This window comes from Falco naumanni, chromosome 3, assembly GCF_017639655.2.
Source record: "Falco naumanni isolate bFalNau1 chromosome 3, bFalNau1.pat, whole genome shotgun sequence".
Lineage (NCBI taxonomy): Eukaryota > Metazoa > Chordata > Aves > Falconiformes > Falconidae > Falco > Falco naumanni.
In genome coordinates, this window is record NC_054056.1 from 46,749,771 (window position 1) to 46,765,130 (window position 15,360).

General features: G+C 40.4%; 1 protein-coding gene across 1 annotated transcript in view; it reads left to right on the forward strand.

Moving 5' to 3' along the window:
* The window catches only part of LOC121085615 (sodium-dependent neutral amino acid transporter B(0)AT1-like), a 30,435-nt gene extending 15,852 nt beyond the window's left edge, over positions 1-14,583 (forward strand). Inside the window, exons 2-12 of the mRNA XM_040588456.1 lie at positions 52-192; positions 1,736-1,873; positions 3,152-3,333; positions 4,086-4,196; positions 4,983-5,095; positions 7,415-7,543; positions 9,012-9,168; positions 9,881-10,085; positions 10,642-10,801; positions 12,978-13,140; positions 14,347-14,583. Coding sequence (XP_040444390.1) covers positions 52-192; positions 1,736-1,873; positions 3,152-3,333; positions 4,086-4,196; positions 4,983-5,095; positions 7,415-7,543; positions 9,012-9,168; positions 9,881-10,085; positions 10,642-10,801; positions 12,978-13,140; positions 14,347-14,556 — 1,709 coding nt within the window. The 3' untranslated portion in view covers positions 14,557-14,583. The remainder of the gene's footprint in view (positions 1-51; positions 193-1,735; positions 1,874-3,151; positions 3,334-4,085; positions 4,197-4,982; positions 5,096-7,414; positions 7,544-9,011; positions 9,169-9,880; positions 10,086-10,641; positions 10,802-12,977; positions 13,141-14,346) is intronic.
* The last annotated feature ends 777 nt before the right edge of the window (positions 14,584-15,360 follow it).

The window sequence follows — 15,360 nt, forward strand, 5'->3', positions numbered from 1 at the left end:
TATTGTAGTACTTCACTGATGGGAAATGGTCTTTTTCCTTATCCATTTCAGGAGCCTTCATGATCCCTTTCCTGATTTTGCTAGTCCTGGAGGGTATCCCCCTGCTTCATCTTGAGTTTGCCATTGGCCAAAGGCTGAGGAAAGGCAGCGTGGGTGTCTGGAGCTCTATCCACCCTACCCTGAAAGGGGTTGGTAAGTCTGAAGAGGATGCAAAAAGCCACCTGAGAAAGCACAAGTTTCTGAACTGATAATCTGAAGAGCAAATCTTCAGGATTTTATTCCAATGTGCCATAAGAAATTCCAGGATATATTACTTTTCCCTTCTCACTAACACTCCATTGATAGGTCAAACTAATCATGATGAGGCACTACAGCAATATTGTGTCCACATTCCCATGTGGGTCTAGCTAAAACCTTCCTCTAATCTGAGACCAGTTTGGGGCTTCAGACGTATTTTCTGTATTATCAATATTGGCTGGTTTTACCATTAAGTTGAATGTTTAAGTGTGCCAAAAATTTGTTCTGTGACTGTTCTGTGGATAAATAGCTGAATCTTTCCCTAAGCTGGTCTACCAGACTTCAGCTTCATGTAATGCTACTTCCTTACATCTGAGAGAGCTACCATGCCAAAAGCCATGGAGGCAGTATTTTGCAGGGAATACTTCTTCACATCTGGACTAGACTTCCAAGCATCCAAACACTCCATCTAACAATGTAGTAAAAGCAGCATTATGCACACAGCATGAAAAACTCCACAGATACTACACTGGAAAGACAGGAGGTGCCATCCGAACATGAGGAAACACTGTGAGGGTGAAGAAACTCTGGCACAGGTTGCCCAGGGAGGTTGTGGAGTCTCCATTCTTAGAGATATTCAAAATCTGCCTGGACATGGTCTTGGGCAACTGGCTTTAGGTGGCCTTCTTTGAGCAGGGGGTTTGCCCAGATGACCTCCAGAGGACCTTTCCAATCTCAGCTATGCTGTGATTCTATGATAACCAAAGACTTGAAAGGGAATAAATGCAGCCAGTTAGGACTATTGTTGACATCCACTGCATCTGTAAATCAGTTACAGAAGATACTTGTTCATTGCATCTGGAATTTTTCAAACTTCTTCAGAACCTAAGGGCCCTCAGGAGCTAATCATTAGCATTTACTGTCTACCAGAGAAGTCACCAGAGGTTGATTACTTGGGAGCAAGCAAAGAAGGAGAGATACCACCTTGAATCCTGCACCTTTTCACAGATTGTGCCTCCTGGCACCCATCCATCCTATACACCACCACCTCTGCTGGCCTCTGCAGTGATATTGTGGAAGAGGAAGACAGTCTGGGTCTCATTTAGGCAAAATTCCAAGTCAGTTGAGATTTACACGTACCCAGCATCCCAAACTCCCCAGATATCAACTGGCAAGACTGTGAACAGGATTGTGTGGTGTCTGTAAGGAGTTAGTCCCCCCCCATAATGTTGTCTACTATGTGAGTCTCAGTTTCAGTCCCAGAGTAATTTTAGGCTGTAAGTCTATGTAGGACTCACCTGGCCAACCTTTAGGTAACAAATTTAGAGTGATTTAACCTACATCCAAAATAGAGGAGAGGGGAAAGGCTATAATCCCTGGAATTAGGGTGAGGAGGAGAGTGGGGAAAGGTTGAAGCTTATACTTATATATTTTGATATGTCTTGAAGATGAAAGTATTGAAATTTACACTGAATTGTTCTGATTTTATTTTTTTCAGGCATAGCAGCAATGTTTGTATCCTTCCTGGTGGGTTTATATTATAATACTATTATTGCCTGGGTAATGTGGTATTTCTTCAACTCTTTCCAAGAGCCCCTGCCTTGGAGCAGCTGTCCTCTCAATGACAACAGAACAGGTATACGTTATGAAATATTGTATTTTGTTCCACAGCACATTCTTCTGTTTCTAGCAATTAGCCTAATTGAGCCTCTTTCTGTAAAACAACAGTAAGGCATGGCAGTCCTTTCAGGAACTTTATGCTATTTTGATACTTGTGTTTTGTAAAAATTCACATTATATAAAATGTGATCAACGCTTAATCTTTGAGACAAACTTTGACCTTTTATATGAAACTTCAGGGCTGATTTTGATAGATGTGTTCACATACAGAATATTCTTTGCACTTTGTAGTGCAAATCTAGCATAAACATTAACATTTTCCAGATTTAGACAATGTGTTTCATCCATCTCATCACCAACACCCTTCTGTTAGCATATTGAAAAGGAAGGGGGGGCGGGGGAAGAAAAAAAAAGAGAAAAGCATAATCCATAGGAAACACCTGTATCTTTCAATATGACAACAGTCTATAGCTCCTTGGATACTGCTTGGTGACAGCAGCTTTGTTTTTCGTAGTCAGTCCTGCATGAAACTGTATGAAGCAGGTTTTTCTGATGGGTCAGTGAACAGCTCTTCAGAGAGCTTTGCACCTCACCTCCCAGAATAAGTATTAAAAGCCCCATATAAGGGCAGGACAGGGCAGAATACTGCACAGGTCAGCACATTGCAGGGAGCTGAGAATCCAACCTCAGCTGGCAAGACCTTGAACGATGCCCCACAACAGAGGAAGACAAAGTATTGCTGATTGTGGGAGGAAAAGAGTTGCTTGGCTGCGGGCTGTATCAGGCAAGAAAGAGCAGGATGCACGTGGAAAACCCAATGTTGTTTGAGGTTTTTTTTGAAGATGAGGTAGGAAGTGTACAATTATTGGAAAAAATCTGCCTTACCATTTTTCTTCTACTAAAAAGAAAAAGTGTTCCATGCAATATACATACATTTATGCTCAGAAATCCCTCTGCACTTTCTCTGGCACAAGAAGCTTCTAATCTCACATTTTTGGAGGAAAAAAAAAGAAAAATTATAGAGGCAGAAAGGTCTCTGAGTGAGCTTCAAAGATTTTATATGCATGGTTGAATTAATAGAAATAAATAAAAATTCTGTATTAAAACCCCTGGTAAAAAATTGTCTTTCAAATCTCTTGTTTCTGCATGAAACCAGCCTCCAAGAATCTGAAATAAGCCAACAAGAAATTCATTGGCATTAGGGGGTATAATTTAGAACACTGAATTTTATTATTTAACTTCCTTTTTTTCAACTAAATTAAAATACCAAGTGACAAACATTTTGTGGTTACAGATTACATAGAAGAGTGTGCCAAGAGCTCTCCTGTAGACTATTTCTGGTACAGAGAAACATTAAACATCTCCACTTCCATTGATGAATCAGGCACTATACAGTGGTGGCTTTTGTTATGTCTGACATGCGCATGGGGTGTACTGTACGTGTGCACAATCAGAGGCATCGAAACAACAGGAAAGGTACTCTATTTGGGGTTTTATGAGATTGTATAAATTATGACGTTGTGATTCCTTATTGATACAGACTTAATCTTACTGTAGAAACTGCCGGTTTCTTGAGTAAAAAAGCACGTCTAAAGCTTGGTGTGTCATCACGGGGCCTGCTTTTTGAAGATGGAAACCGAATGAATGGAATTTGATTTGATTTATGTGGAGATTATTGTGAGCAATTTGGCTTCCTTGTCCTTATAGGTCCTAGTAAAGCATTCCTTAGGTATTACCACCTTAACATTAATATTGATCTTTAATGCAGGATCAAGGGACTCTGTCTTTTTCCTATGGTCATTCTCTTCAAAACATACATGTACGGATTTATGTGGGTTTGTGCTAGCCCTCATCTCTCTGAAAGAGTGACCAATGTTTGGCTGCCCAGCGAAGCCCTAAAAGCCCATCCTTGCATCAGCAGCATCAGCCTGATCTCAGGGTGTACATTATCTTTTATGCTGCTTTTGAATTATCTGAGTAAAATTTCAACAATGACAATTTGTCTTAAATAGAGCACTGTAACTGTAAAAGTGGTTATTATCAAACGGCACATACTGTTCCTCTTGAACATAGTTTTTCTGTAGTCTGTTAATTGTGACTCACTTGAAATTTGTCATTATTGTTCGTCACAGTACCTTGTTTATTCCCCCCTTTCCTTCCCTGCGGTGCTGTTTTTATTCAAGTGTTCTGTTTTATTTAAGTGGTTTATTTGCATGTTTCTTGTGCAGGCCGTGTATGTAACATCAACTCTTCCGTACCTTGTGCTTACCATTTTTCTAATCCGTGGCTTGACACTGAAGGGATCAACCAATGGAATTGTGTATCTCTTCACCCCTAACGTAAGTCACCGCATGGTTTGTCCCTTAGTGAAACACAATGTAGCACACTCTGTAATTAACAACCGACTGAAAATTAGTGCCCTCCATTGGTGCTTTTCTAACTGTCCCTCAGGCACCTTTAAAATCTTGATTCTGGGAGGTGAATCCTTTGCATCAGTGTAAAAGTAGACATATACACAGACATTCTCTGTCTCTCTCCCCACACCCCACCAAAATCTGTTACAGAAAATGGAAAGATCATCACAGAGCAATACAATGGGGTTGCCATAAGGGGACTTGCTTTCTTTTCCTGTATTCTAGTTAAGGACAAGTCCGACTTTAAAGCACAAGTTGTGCAGTTGGGAGTAGAACCCATCTAATCAGCACAGCTATATGGACAAAAGACCTAAGCAAGTGGTTTAACTATACAACAATTTTTAAACAAAATAAAAAGGGGTTTCATTTTCCATGAGAAGCTCTCAGAATGTTCATTATTAACGCTAAATAATAACCTCCTTTTCTGGAAACCGGTATGGCAGCTGTCAGCTATGGAAAGTAACTTGTTTATCAATTTTCAAACTACTTGCATAAAACCTGCATATAGGGTTTTTTTGGTGTTGTTTTTTTTTTGGGGGGGGGGGGAAACTGCTAAGTTTGACAAAAGTATTGACCTATTTGTTGACATTCTTCAAAAATAGTGAGTTCTACATGGTTAGTGTTCTTGGTTTAATTATTGTTTTAAATCCCTTATATTCAGTCTAAATAGCGATGTTGCATATGCTGAAAGCTGTATGTCTGATGCCTCAGGTTACCGAGCTGGCTAACCCAGTGACGTGGCTGGATGCGGGTGCTCAGGTGTTTTACTCTTTCTCCCTGGCTTTTGGAGGCCTCATTTCATTCTCCAGTTACAACTCTGTTCAGTGAGTAGCCAGTCAAAAGCCAAATTTATATGAATATTTCATTCTTTCAAATGAAACATGTCCACTTTCTCCCTATTGCTATGTTACTTGGGATTGGGACACCAACCCCTCAGCCACGTAAGGCACATCTCTTCTGACTGATCCTAGGTCTCCTGAGCCAAGATTTCAGGTCCCAGCACTGGCTGACCTCCTGCACAAAGATGTGTTGCAGGCTGGAAAGAAAGGGACAAGCTCCCACCACCGGCTGATGAGCAGGAGCCTCCTTTGTGGGAACTCTTGATGCACAGTGATGCCCTTTATCTCTTGCACTGTTGGAGCTGGGTGATGGTACACACATTTTGCAGACCACAGTTTAAATCTTTAGCTTAGAGATGAGAAGATATAACTAGGAGTTTTGAAATTCAGATTCAGTTCCTTTCTCTATATATGCACTGGGGCCAGGGAAGAGATGGAGCATCAACTCCTGTCACCCAGGGGCTGACCTGGTCTGCAAATTACAGTGCAGCGCTATATTCTATGCTCTCCCTCACAAAATACCGGAGCAACCACCAATGCCTTTGGTGCTGGCCATCCCTTCAGCACTGCTCTCTTGAAAGACAAACTGTGTGTCATTCTCTGAACCTAGTATTTTCAATAAATGTCTCCCAATTAAGTTTTGGATATCTGGCTTGGTCGTGCATTCAGAAATCTGTGTTTCGGTTACGGCTCAGGTTCAGCCACACCACACCAACATTTCAGTCACCGATGTAGTTCCTTGCCACCACTCCTGATTTCAGATGTTTTTTAAAAGATCATCTGTAACTTTTGGTGCCTGCGAGTCTTGGTGTGAGGTGACAAAGCCCTGCTTCAGGTCCAAGTCAATGTCCCATAACCATGGGGGGCAGGGATGAGAGTGTTCTGCATCTTTCCAAAAGACATAAAGAAAAAGAGCATTGTCCTCCTGCTTTTCCAACACACAGGCCTGTGGCACCAGACCATGTTCCTTCAATGCTCAGTCATTCATGACTTCAGGAGGAAACTGCAGAAAGTCATGAAATTCCCATGGAGATATAAAAAGAAAAAAAAAAAGTGTGTCTGTGTGTGAAATTCCACAGTTACACCGATGTTGGGCCACCTGCAGTCCAGCACCAGCTGGACCAGGTGTGAGTCACTCTGCTTTCAGATGGTTTAATCTGAAGTATAAATATCTCAGGAAATATCATGAGGCTTCAATGCCATCAGAGATTCAGTCATTCGTAACAAGGAGGAGCTTGAGCATCTTACGCTCTCTGAAAGGAAGGAGTATTTTTATCAAGCCTATCATTGAGAATCTTACACAATCATATACACAAGAGTATGGCAAGGAATTTCCATTCAGTGCCCTCTGCCCAGCAGGGACCTATTTGCAATGCTATAAATGAGGAAAGGTCACAGCGTCACAGGTCTTGGCTGGGCAGGTTTGTCTTTCTTCCCCTCTCAAAAGAGGTCAGAAAATTGAATATAACAACATCATTTAATCTCAATAGCCCTCTCTTGCTCAAGAGAACTGTGATATCAACAGCTTTACAGCCTTCTCATAAAACCATTAACTAATTTAATATTGATTTTTTATCTTCTCCCTCAGATGAATGTCTCTTTCAGGCTCTGCAGTTTTTTCATCTTAGCGCAGGTCTGCTGGCAAGAAGTGCCCATAGCAGAGAAGTCTCTACAAAGCACTGTACCTTTCACAAGGGGACAGCTTCTCTGTCTGGCCTTATCAGCAAAATGGTCCATCAAATTTCCAAAACTTGAGGACATTTTGAACTATCTTTTGGCCCATAGTCAAACAAATCTGTTCCCAAGTGCTCTTGGCTCCTGCAATTTCACCATACAGAAGTGCTATGAAAATTTTTATTCACTTTTCCTTTCTGTCTGAATCCAGACCTAAAACTTTCACCTTGTAGCAGAATACCCCAGCAGCTAAAATACAGCCTATGGCAATGTGTGTCTGCACACACATATGCCAGGAACAATAAGGAGGAGACATATTTTTCTGCCCCTCATGTTCTACTTTCCATGATCCAGATGTGGAAACAACTCAGGTGGTTATTCCTTATGAATAGGGTCGTTTGAAGGGAAAAAACCCAACCCAACCCAAGACCATAGCTGTTAAATTGCTTAAGGCACCAAGTTTTAATTCACTAAAACCATCTTTAATAGCTGTACTTGTATGCTCTTAGAGAGTATACCGATGTACCTATGCATCTGTAGACTAGTTTTTTGTTAGTCTTTGTAGCTAGTGTTTAGTACTTACTTTGGGAATGTGTTTGAAATCTGTTGTTTCTTTTCTTTGAATTACAGCAATAACTGTGAAAAAGATGCTCTGATTATCTCAGTGATCAACGGTTTCACATCCATCTATGCAGCAACTGTCATATATTCCATCATCGGATTCAGAGCCACAGAAAGATATGATGACTGTTTTGACAAGTAAGTTATTGGGGAAAAAACCACAAAATATGCAGGTGTGTTTGGCTGGGGCAGCTCTGTTAGCCTGATGATAATAAATTTATCATATTTGAATAATTGTAGCTCTTGACCCACATGGTATTGGACTAGTCATTACTTCAAAATATTCTAATCACATGGTGTCAATTGCTTAGGAAGTAATAATTGTTTAAGCCAATTGATTTCCTACATATATGTTGCATAAGCAACCGTATTTTACATTATTCCCCGATCTTTCTGAAAAGTAATAAGGAAGAGTATATTCCATATTTTAATGGTTTTTGAAACAGGTATTTGGAATATAACTGCTTCTGTTGTAACAATTTCTATTTACACAAAGGTTTATTCAGTCTGTGGTATCTTGTTTCACTAAAATATGCTAGAATATAGTTTTAGAGGTAAATGTGAAAAATTAATTTGCAACAATGGGTATGAAACACCATGTTCTGAAAAATGTATTTATTTCACTGCATAGGGAAAAAGTTTCAATAAAACTAGTTCTGTGAAAAATTGGATCTTGCATCACATACTCTAAAAAAAGAGAAAAGGATATTAGGCGGCTGCTGCTACGTCTACTATGGCTGATGTCAAATCCTCAAAGGTCTCCTGATGTTCTTGGCCAAACTATGTAGTTCTGCCTTGGAGATCACTTGCAATGAGCCACTGAAAGCACTGCCCATTTTAAGAAAGCTCCCCATGACCAGGGGGTTCTGAGAGTCCTGGCCACAGCTGGATCACAGTGTAGGTATCTCAGGTACTGCTAGTGACTCTGCATGCTATGTTGGGAAATCTCCTGAACTAATTCATTAAATTCTTCCCATTTTCATTCATTGGATGAAGCTCTACCAACCACTGAAAAATTGTTTAGAAACTTTGCAAAAAATACCCAATGCAGAATTCACAATAATCAATGCCTACTCAGCTGATATGTGGAATGAATGTATATTCCCTGGTCCCTGTGTCAGCTCTGTATTTAGGTTGCCTCCTGGAGAACTTAAATGCTTAGGTCTCATCAGAGGTACCTAATTTCACCAGAGAAATTCAGATTCCATCCTAACCAGGGCTGCCAGACCCTGTGGGTTCCAGTCAAGTTCCTCCACATTCAGCTGTAAAAGTGCATGATACATAACTGCAGACACCTTACACATTCCCAGAAGCTGCCCAGTCTGGGAACTGATGCCGGGTCTGTAGTGCAAAGATGGGCACCCAACTTTTGCACAGGTCCCTAGGCTGTCTGTCCATCCATTTAGCTGTCCTCTGTGCTGTGGAAGACAGTATTGGACCCATCTTGGAAGAAGAAAGGAAGATTTGTACATGCACAAAACTGCTGGACTTCCCAGTTTCAAAATCTGATCTTGACATTGTGCTCTTAATAACTTGACGATGAAAATGAATCTTGAGGATGCTTACAAATAAATAATTTCAGATTACTTGCATTTCATTTTTTCAGAAATATTCTTACTCTGATGAATGCATTTGATTTGCCGGAAGGTAATGTAACCCAAGATAACTTTGAACAAATGCAGCAGCTATGTAACATTACTGATCCAACGATTTTTGCAAGCCTGAAGTTTGAATCCTGTAATCTGGAAACCTTCCTGAATGATGTGAGTTTAACACCCTGACTCATATTGATACCATCATTATGGTAGGAATGTATGGCAATTTTTTAATTTCTTAATGCTTTTTCTTCTAAGGTTGTTGGTTTTTTTATATATTTCCACTGATGTTGCACTTGGCTTAGAATGCTCTTGGACTGAAGAATTACTTTGATATTGAAGAGATAAACTGTTTAATTCCTCTGAAAAGTATTGGCAATCTATCAGGCTAGCAACAAAACACACAAGTGTTCTAGGCTGGCCTCACATAGCTGGCAAAATAGCAGCAGGTATTTCTCTGGAACTCACTGGCTGCAGCTGTGCCAGGACAAGGTGACCAGGGGAGAGACTCCCAGCGTGAGGAAGCAGCAGGAAGTCCTGTCCCGATCAGCATGAGTGCGTCACAGCACAGAAAGAATGGACCTTGACCCTGGGGTGAAAAAAAGTTAAAAGAAGAATTGAATGGGTGCACCTTGGGTTTTTTTGGTTAAAAGGGTGGTGAATTACAGATGAAAATGTGTGTCCATGAAATTCCATGAAATAGAATTTGTATTATAATTGCAGTAAATATGTTGTTGCATTAGGAGGTCTTTGTGGAAGCAAAAAGCCTAAGTATTGTGGTATGGTGTAGCATACACCAAGTCTAGTGAATACAAATGTAAATTTAGGTGCTGCATGATGTTACCGAGCCTAATTTTGGAGCTTCTGAAATCCTCCACAGGGAGTTGAAGGAACTGGCCTAGCTTTTATTGTCTTCACTGAAGCTATCACCAAAATGCCTGTCTCACCTTTGTGGTCCATTCTCTTCTTCATCATGCTCTTCTGCTTGGGTTTGTCATCTATGTTTGGAAATATGGAAGGCGTGCTTGTACCTTTACAAGATCTCAAAATTATACCCCCTAAAGTGCCTAAGGAACTTGTAACTGGTAAGTGCTCTTCTAGAGACAAGTGACCTTCCCCCTCCCCAGGGAATAACTTGTATGCTGAAAAATCAATGCACCACCCATCTACTTTCAGATCTGTCATGGTCCTAAGGCTCCTAGATAGCCTACTGAAGGTTTTCTCATGTCCCCCAACAGAGCAGCTCCTGTGAGGTTCCCTCTGAGCCTGCAGACAGCTGCTCACCCATGACTTGCCTGTCAGCCTCCTCACAATGATTATCACCCCCTCTGTTGGGAAGCTGAAGGACCTGAGCCCTTCACTCAGGCAGGATTTCCCTCGGTGCAATATTGTCCCACAGACAAGGAGGAAGAAGACCTGTTCTGTCTCCTCAGCCTTCTCCCATTTTGTTTGCAACATCTCCCACCTGTGCAACGTTAGGAGAGATTTGACATTTTACCTGCATGAAAACAGGCCTTCTCAGAATATCATCAAAAAATATAGTAGTTACTTATAAAGCTTTCTAGCTACTGGGAAAATATCTTACTTATTTTTGTTTTGCTTTCTTTGCCTAAATGTGCTGTTGTTTTGTTTTTTTCACAGGTCTCATTTGTATGGGGTCTTACTTGTTAGCTTTTATCTTTGTGCTGAAGTCTGGTAATTACTGGCTGGCTCTATTTGACGGTTTTGCTGGCTCTATTCCCTTGTTAATAATTGCATTTTTTGAGATGTTTTCAGTCGTCTACATTTATGGAATAGACAGGTATGAAATACAAGTTAAACATTACTAGAAACTAGTGCATAAATTGATCAGTTATATAGCTGCAATCTTGCTACATATCAGTGCATAGAATTTCTGTTACAGAAATCTCTGAAATTATGCAACTGTAGTTTAGGGTTGCTTATATGACTTAGGTTTCTAAAATGATTCTCAACAAAAAGAGAAAATACTTGCTAAGAGTGCAGTGGGGTTTTTTATTTGTACATGAAAGGTTTTCACTTTAGTAATACATTATAGGAGATAATGCTCTGTAACAACCAGCTAAAATAAACACATCCCTAAGATACTGCAAGAAAATATTAAGCATTAGCAAGTGCCCTAGACTATAATAACATGAGTGCAAATAATTTATTTTTGAAGTAGTCATCAGAACATACGTATTTGCAGCAGTTACATAGTGCCACTAGAACTCATTTACATTTTAAATACGGTGAGATTTACAATAAATCTTCAAAACACAGGTATATCCCAGGAGTGTTTGAAGTTAATGCTAAATGATATTGTCCCAAGCAGGGATCTCCAGGCAGGCTGCAGATACTGTTTTACAGCAGGATGCAAATCCAAGGCTACTGAGATACGTTCTTATCTGATAGATTCAGGACTTTATCAGTTGTAGCAGTGAGTAATTATCCTATCACCTTTCTAGGGATGTAATAAATCAAATTTTGCCATCTTTCTCTTCATAATTAATACATGAGGACTATGAAAAAAGCACGGGGACTTCAATTACCCATAGGTTTTGCTTGAACATACAGACCCTCCAGCTGTGCTGCTCCTGGACAGGGGGTGAATGCCCTTGTGGCCCGTCTTCCCATACGTAAAGTTTTATATTACCTGAGGAGGCACAAATCAATTTAGGTAAATTAGATGAGCAGAGGGAGTGCCCTAGAGAAAGGCAGCTTATTTTAATTTGTTAAGAACAGAAAAGTCTGTGTTGATCACTTTTGCTTCCCTTTAAAATCTCAGAACACTTTACAAAGTCAAATTGAAATTATTTCCAGGACACAAACATGGGCTGAGGCCACAGAGGGGTGGGAATTGATTCAGAAAAGAGCTTCACACTGAACTTTCATGCTTCTGGCCAGTACACATCGCTGTAGCCCCTGCCCAAAGGTGGTGGTATCTGCTCCAGATGAGTCTCTGTGACCTTTTTCTGAGAAAGGGTCATTGGTAAAAAGATGGTGCTCCTGCTTGAAGGAGAACCCACATGTTATTCGTGACACTCACATGAACTACACCTGGACATGCTCTGCAGCTGGGACATGAGGCTCCATATAATTTTAAGAATGATACCTAGATCTTAGAATGTAGGAGTGAAAATAAAATAAATTTACATAGTAATTGAGACTCAACTTAATCCTGTGTGTTGTTCATAGCTGTAGGACCAACTGAATAGTCCCCTTAGACCTACCCCCATAGGATATGCAGGAAAGGCAGACAAGAGGACTAACAACAGAGGCCCCAACCTTCCAAAAAATAAGTATTTTTTAAGAAGTGTGTGTACATGGTGCTGCATCATATGTAGAGGTCATAAATTAGTTCATGACTGATGCAGAGAGTATCACTCTGAATGCAGGGATTGTTTCTTCTTACCAAGACATTTTTGCCCCGTTGTCCACTGCATGTTCCATGAATAACCCAAATAACGCCTTTTTAGGTGTTCTTAATAATGTGTAAAGTTAAATATTGTTGCAGTACTCAACCTGAGAAAAATGGTAGAAATCCAAATGAAGCAAACAACATGCATAGAATCTAATTTTTTAAATTACTTCCATTAGCTATTGCTCTTTTTTAATACTGTCTCATTCCTTTTAATTTATGCAACTCTAAGTTGCTTACCAAAAAATTGTGAAACGATACTGCAATTCATTATAGGGAGAGTCCACCAGCACTGACTCTTTTGTGGCAAAACTATTTTGTATACGCTTCACAAACTGCTTGAAGAAAGTTCATTTCCAAAAAAAATTCTTCTGTCTTGCTACAATAGCTGCCTTAATTTGAACTACTTGTAGTAGTTTGATGTTGCTATCAATCCTCATCTCACGTTGACATTAGCACAGTCCTGGGAAGCACAGCTAGGGATAGAGCACCCTTTGAGCAGGCACCCTTTGATCTTGATGAGTTTTTACTGTTCTTAACTTCCTGGGTTTGTTTCTAGGTTTAACAAGGATATTGAATTCATGATTGGACACAAGCCCAATATTTTCTGGCAGGTTACCTGGAGAGTTATCAGTCCTCTCATTATGTTAGTTATCTTCTTCTTTTATTTTGTGGTGAAAGTCAATGAAGAGCTGCTCTACAGCATTTGGGATCCTAGCTATGTAAGTATATGGAACCAAAATATTTATTTAGATTTATTTTATGTATTCTTCTTTAAGAGTCATAGCCAGTCATATTCATCTCCCACCTGAAAGTTTTCTGGTAGAAAGCTTACTACAAGACATAAAGTAATAAAAAAAAATAACACTTAAAAAATAAGTCCTAAATTCAGCTGTGATGCCTGCAGCTGGTATATAGCAACACCTGAGTAACTTTTCTGAACTGGAACAAAACCAAAGCATATTCCAGTTGTCAGGCAAGACTGAAACAGATGTCAGTTCCCCAGCAGGAATTATAGAAGAGCTGGAAGTGTCGCAACCTTTCTGTGTTGACAAAGGACCAAATCTGTGAAGCCACTTTGATATTGCACTTGTTTCTGTGTGCATTTTAAATCACAGAACTGCAGTAGTGCTGGAGAGCTTCACTAACAGAAGAAATTGATAATAATTAATATTGATAGTCAGATTTCTTGTTTCCTCTTCCAAATGTATTAGCATGATTTAAATTATAATTGCAGCAATGAGTTACCTACTTTTCCTTTCCTCCCCTTGCAGAATAGAAAGCTGTATGTGGTACAGAGCAGGGCATGTTAGAAAAAATGTGGGTCCCATAATTTTCTCCATCGCCCCATCTCTTCCCTGACAGTCTAGCTCTGCTTTTTGTTTGTTGCCTTATACTAGTTGCCACCCTTAAAGCAGAAACAGTCCTGCAAGCACATTTAATTTCTAAAGATGGCTTTTTATTTTCATGAGACAGAGGCAGAAAGGGAGGGAAAGGAAGGCAGGGAAATGGGACTGCTTTCTTCTCTCTTCCTTGGCAACCTCTCTTCCTTCTTAATAATGTTTCAGCCCTCCTGCACCCTTTGACTTCAGCCCTCCTGCCCAAAGGCTGTTTGGCCACCAAGCCCTGGTGGCCTGTGAGCTACCCCCCCCACCCCCCCTTGCCTTTGTGCCTGGGAAGCATGCCAGGAACCCCACCAGCCTCCCTTCCTGGCTTTTGCTTCTTTCACACCATCTTCTTGCCATTGCTTTTGGGTAAAAATAAGTCCAAAACAGCTGGGACTGGAAACTGCTGTGGAGCAGGCAAATTATAGTGCCATTGTGGCTAGCTGTGCCTCTGGTTTTGATCTGTTGAATTATCAAATGTGTGCATGTTCCCAGGTATTTGCTCCTCATGACTTTCTGCAACTTGATTGTTTGCTCTTTCAGGAGAACTTCCCCAAAACACAGAAGACTGAATATCCCGGTTGGGTGTATGTTATTATTGTAATCCTCTCCGGAGTGCCTAGTTTGGCCATCCCTGTCTTTGCCATCTACAAAGCCATCAGAAATTGCTGGCAGAAAAAACATGATCGTACAGGCCTTATGACCTCCACATCTGAGACTTCTGTTAATGGAAACTTAAAGTGTTCAACATAAAACCACTTTAAAAAATGTGGAAGAATGTTTTGTCAGTGAGACAAGTAAAAATATATTTTTTAAGAATCCAGAGTTAATTTTATTTTCATAAAAGGATAACTATGTGTTGTTTCCAGGTAAACATATGTTTACTTAATAGTGCAATGCACTGTAAAGAGTTAATGGCTTGGGTTCTGGAAGCAAAACAGCCACATTTGCAAGTGATTAGGGCACCAAGCCAAATCATTCATCCTCCTGTTTTTGAGGCCAGCTTGTCTGAAACTGGCTTGCAGTTCTGTTTGGAGATGCACTGCACTTGACAGGCCATAAGTGACTCTTCCATGTGCAATCATTCCGGTTGGGTGGCCAACATGAAGGGTAACTGAATACTGACTTCTCTTGCACATTAAATTGTTTTTACTTTACATGCCACTGTGTTGCACAAAGTCACCAATATTATTTGTCTCATGCAGATGTTTAAAATATTTAATAAAAACATTTCAAAGTATGAGAATAACTTATAATTCTGGATATTTTATTAATTGCCTTTTACTTCCAAGTTCCCAGCAGATAACACTGCTTTTGCTGATGACAGAAGAGAATGGGGCAGCAGCAGTTCAGGAAATAGCAAAATCTGCTTTGCCTGGCACCCGTGATGAGCAGGGGGTGTGCCACTTGCCTGGGAGGTCTGTGCTGATGGGGCATCCACGGCACCCAAGTGGTGCAGAGCTTCTTGCCCTCATCTGTCACAATCAAGGTGGCTAGCTCTAATTCACATACACACACACGCACACACGCATATGCACACGCCCACCTACGTTACAA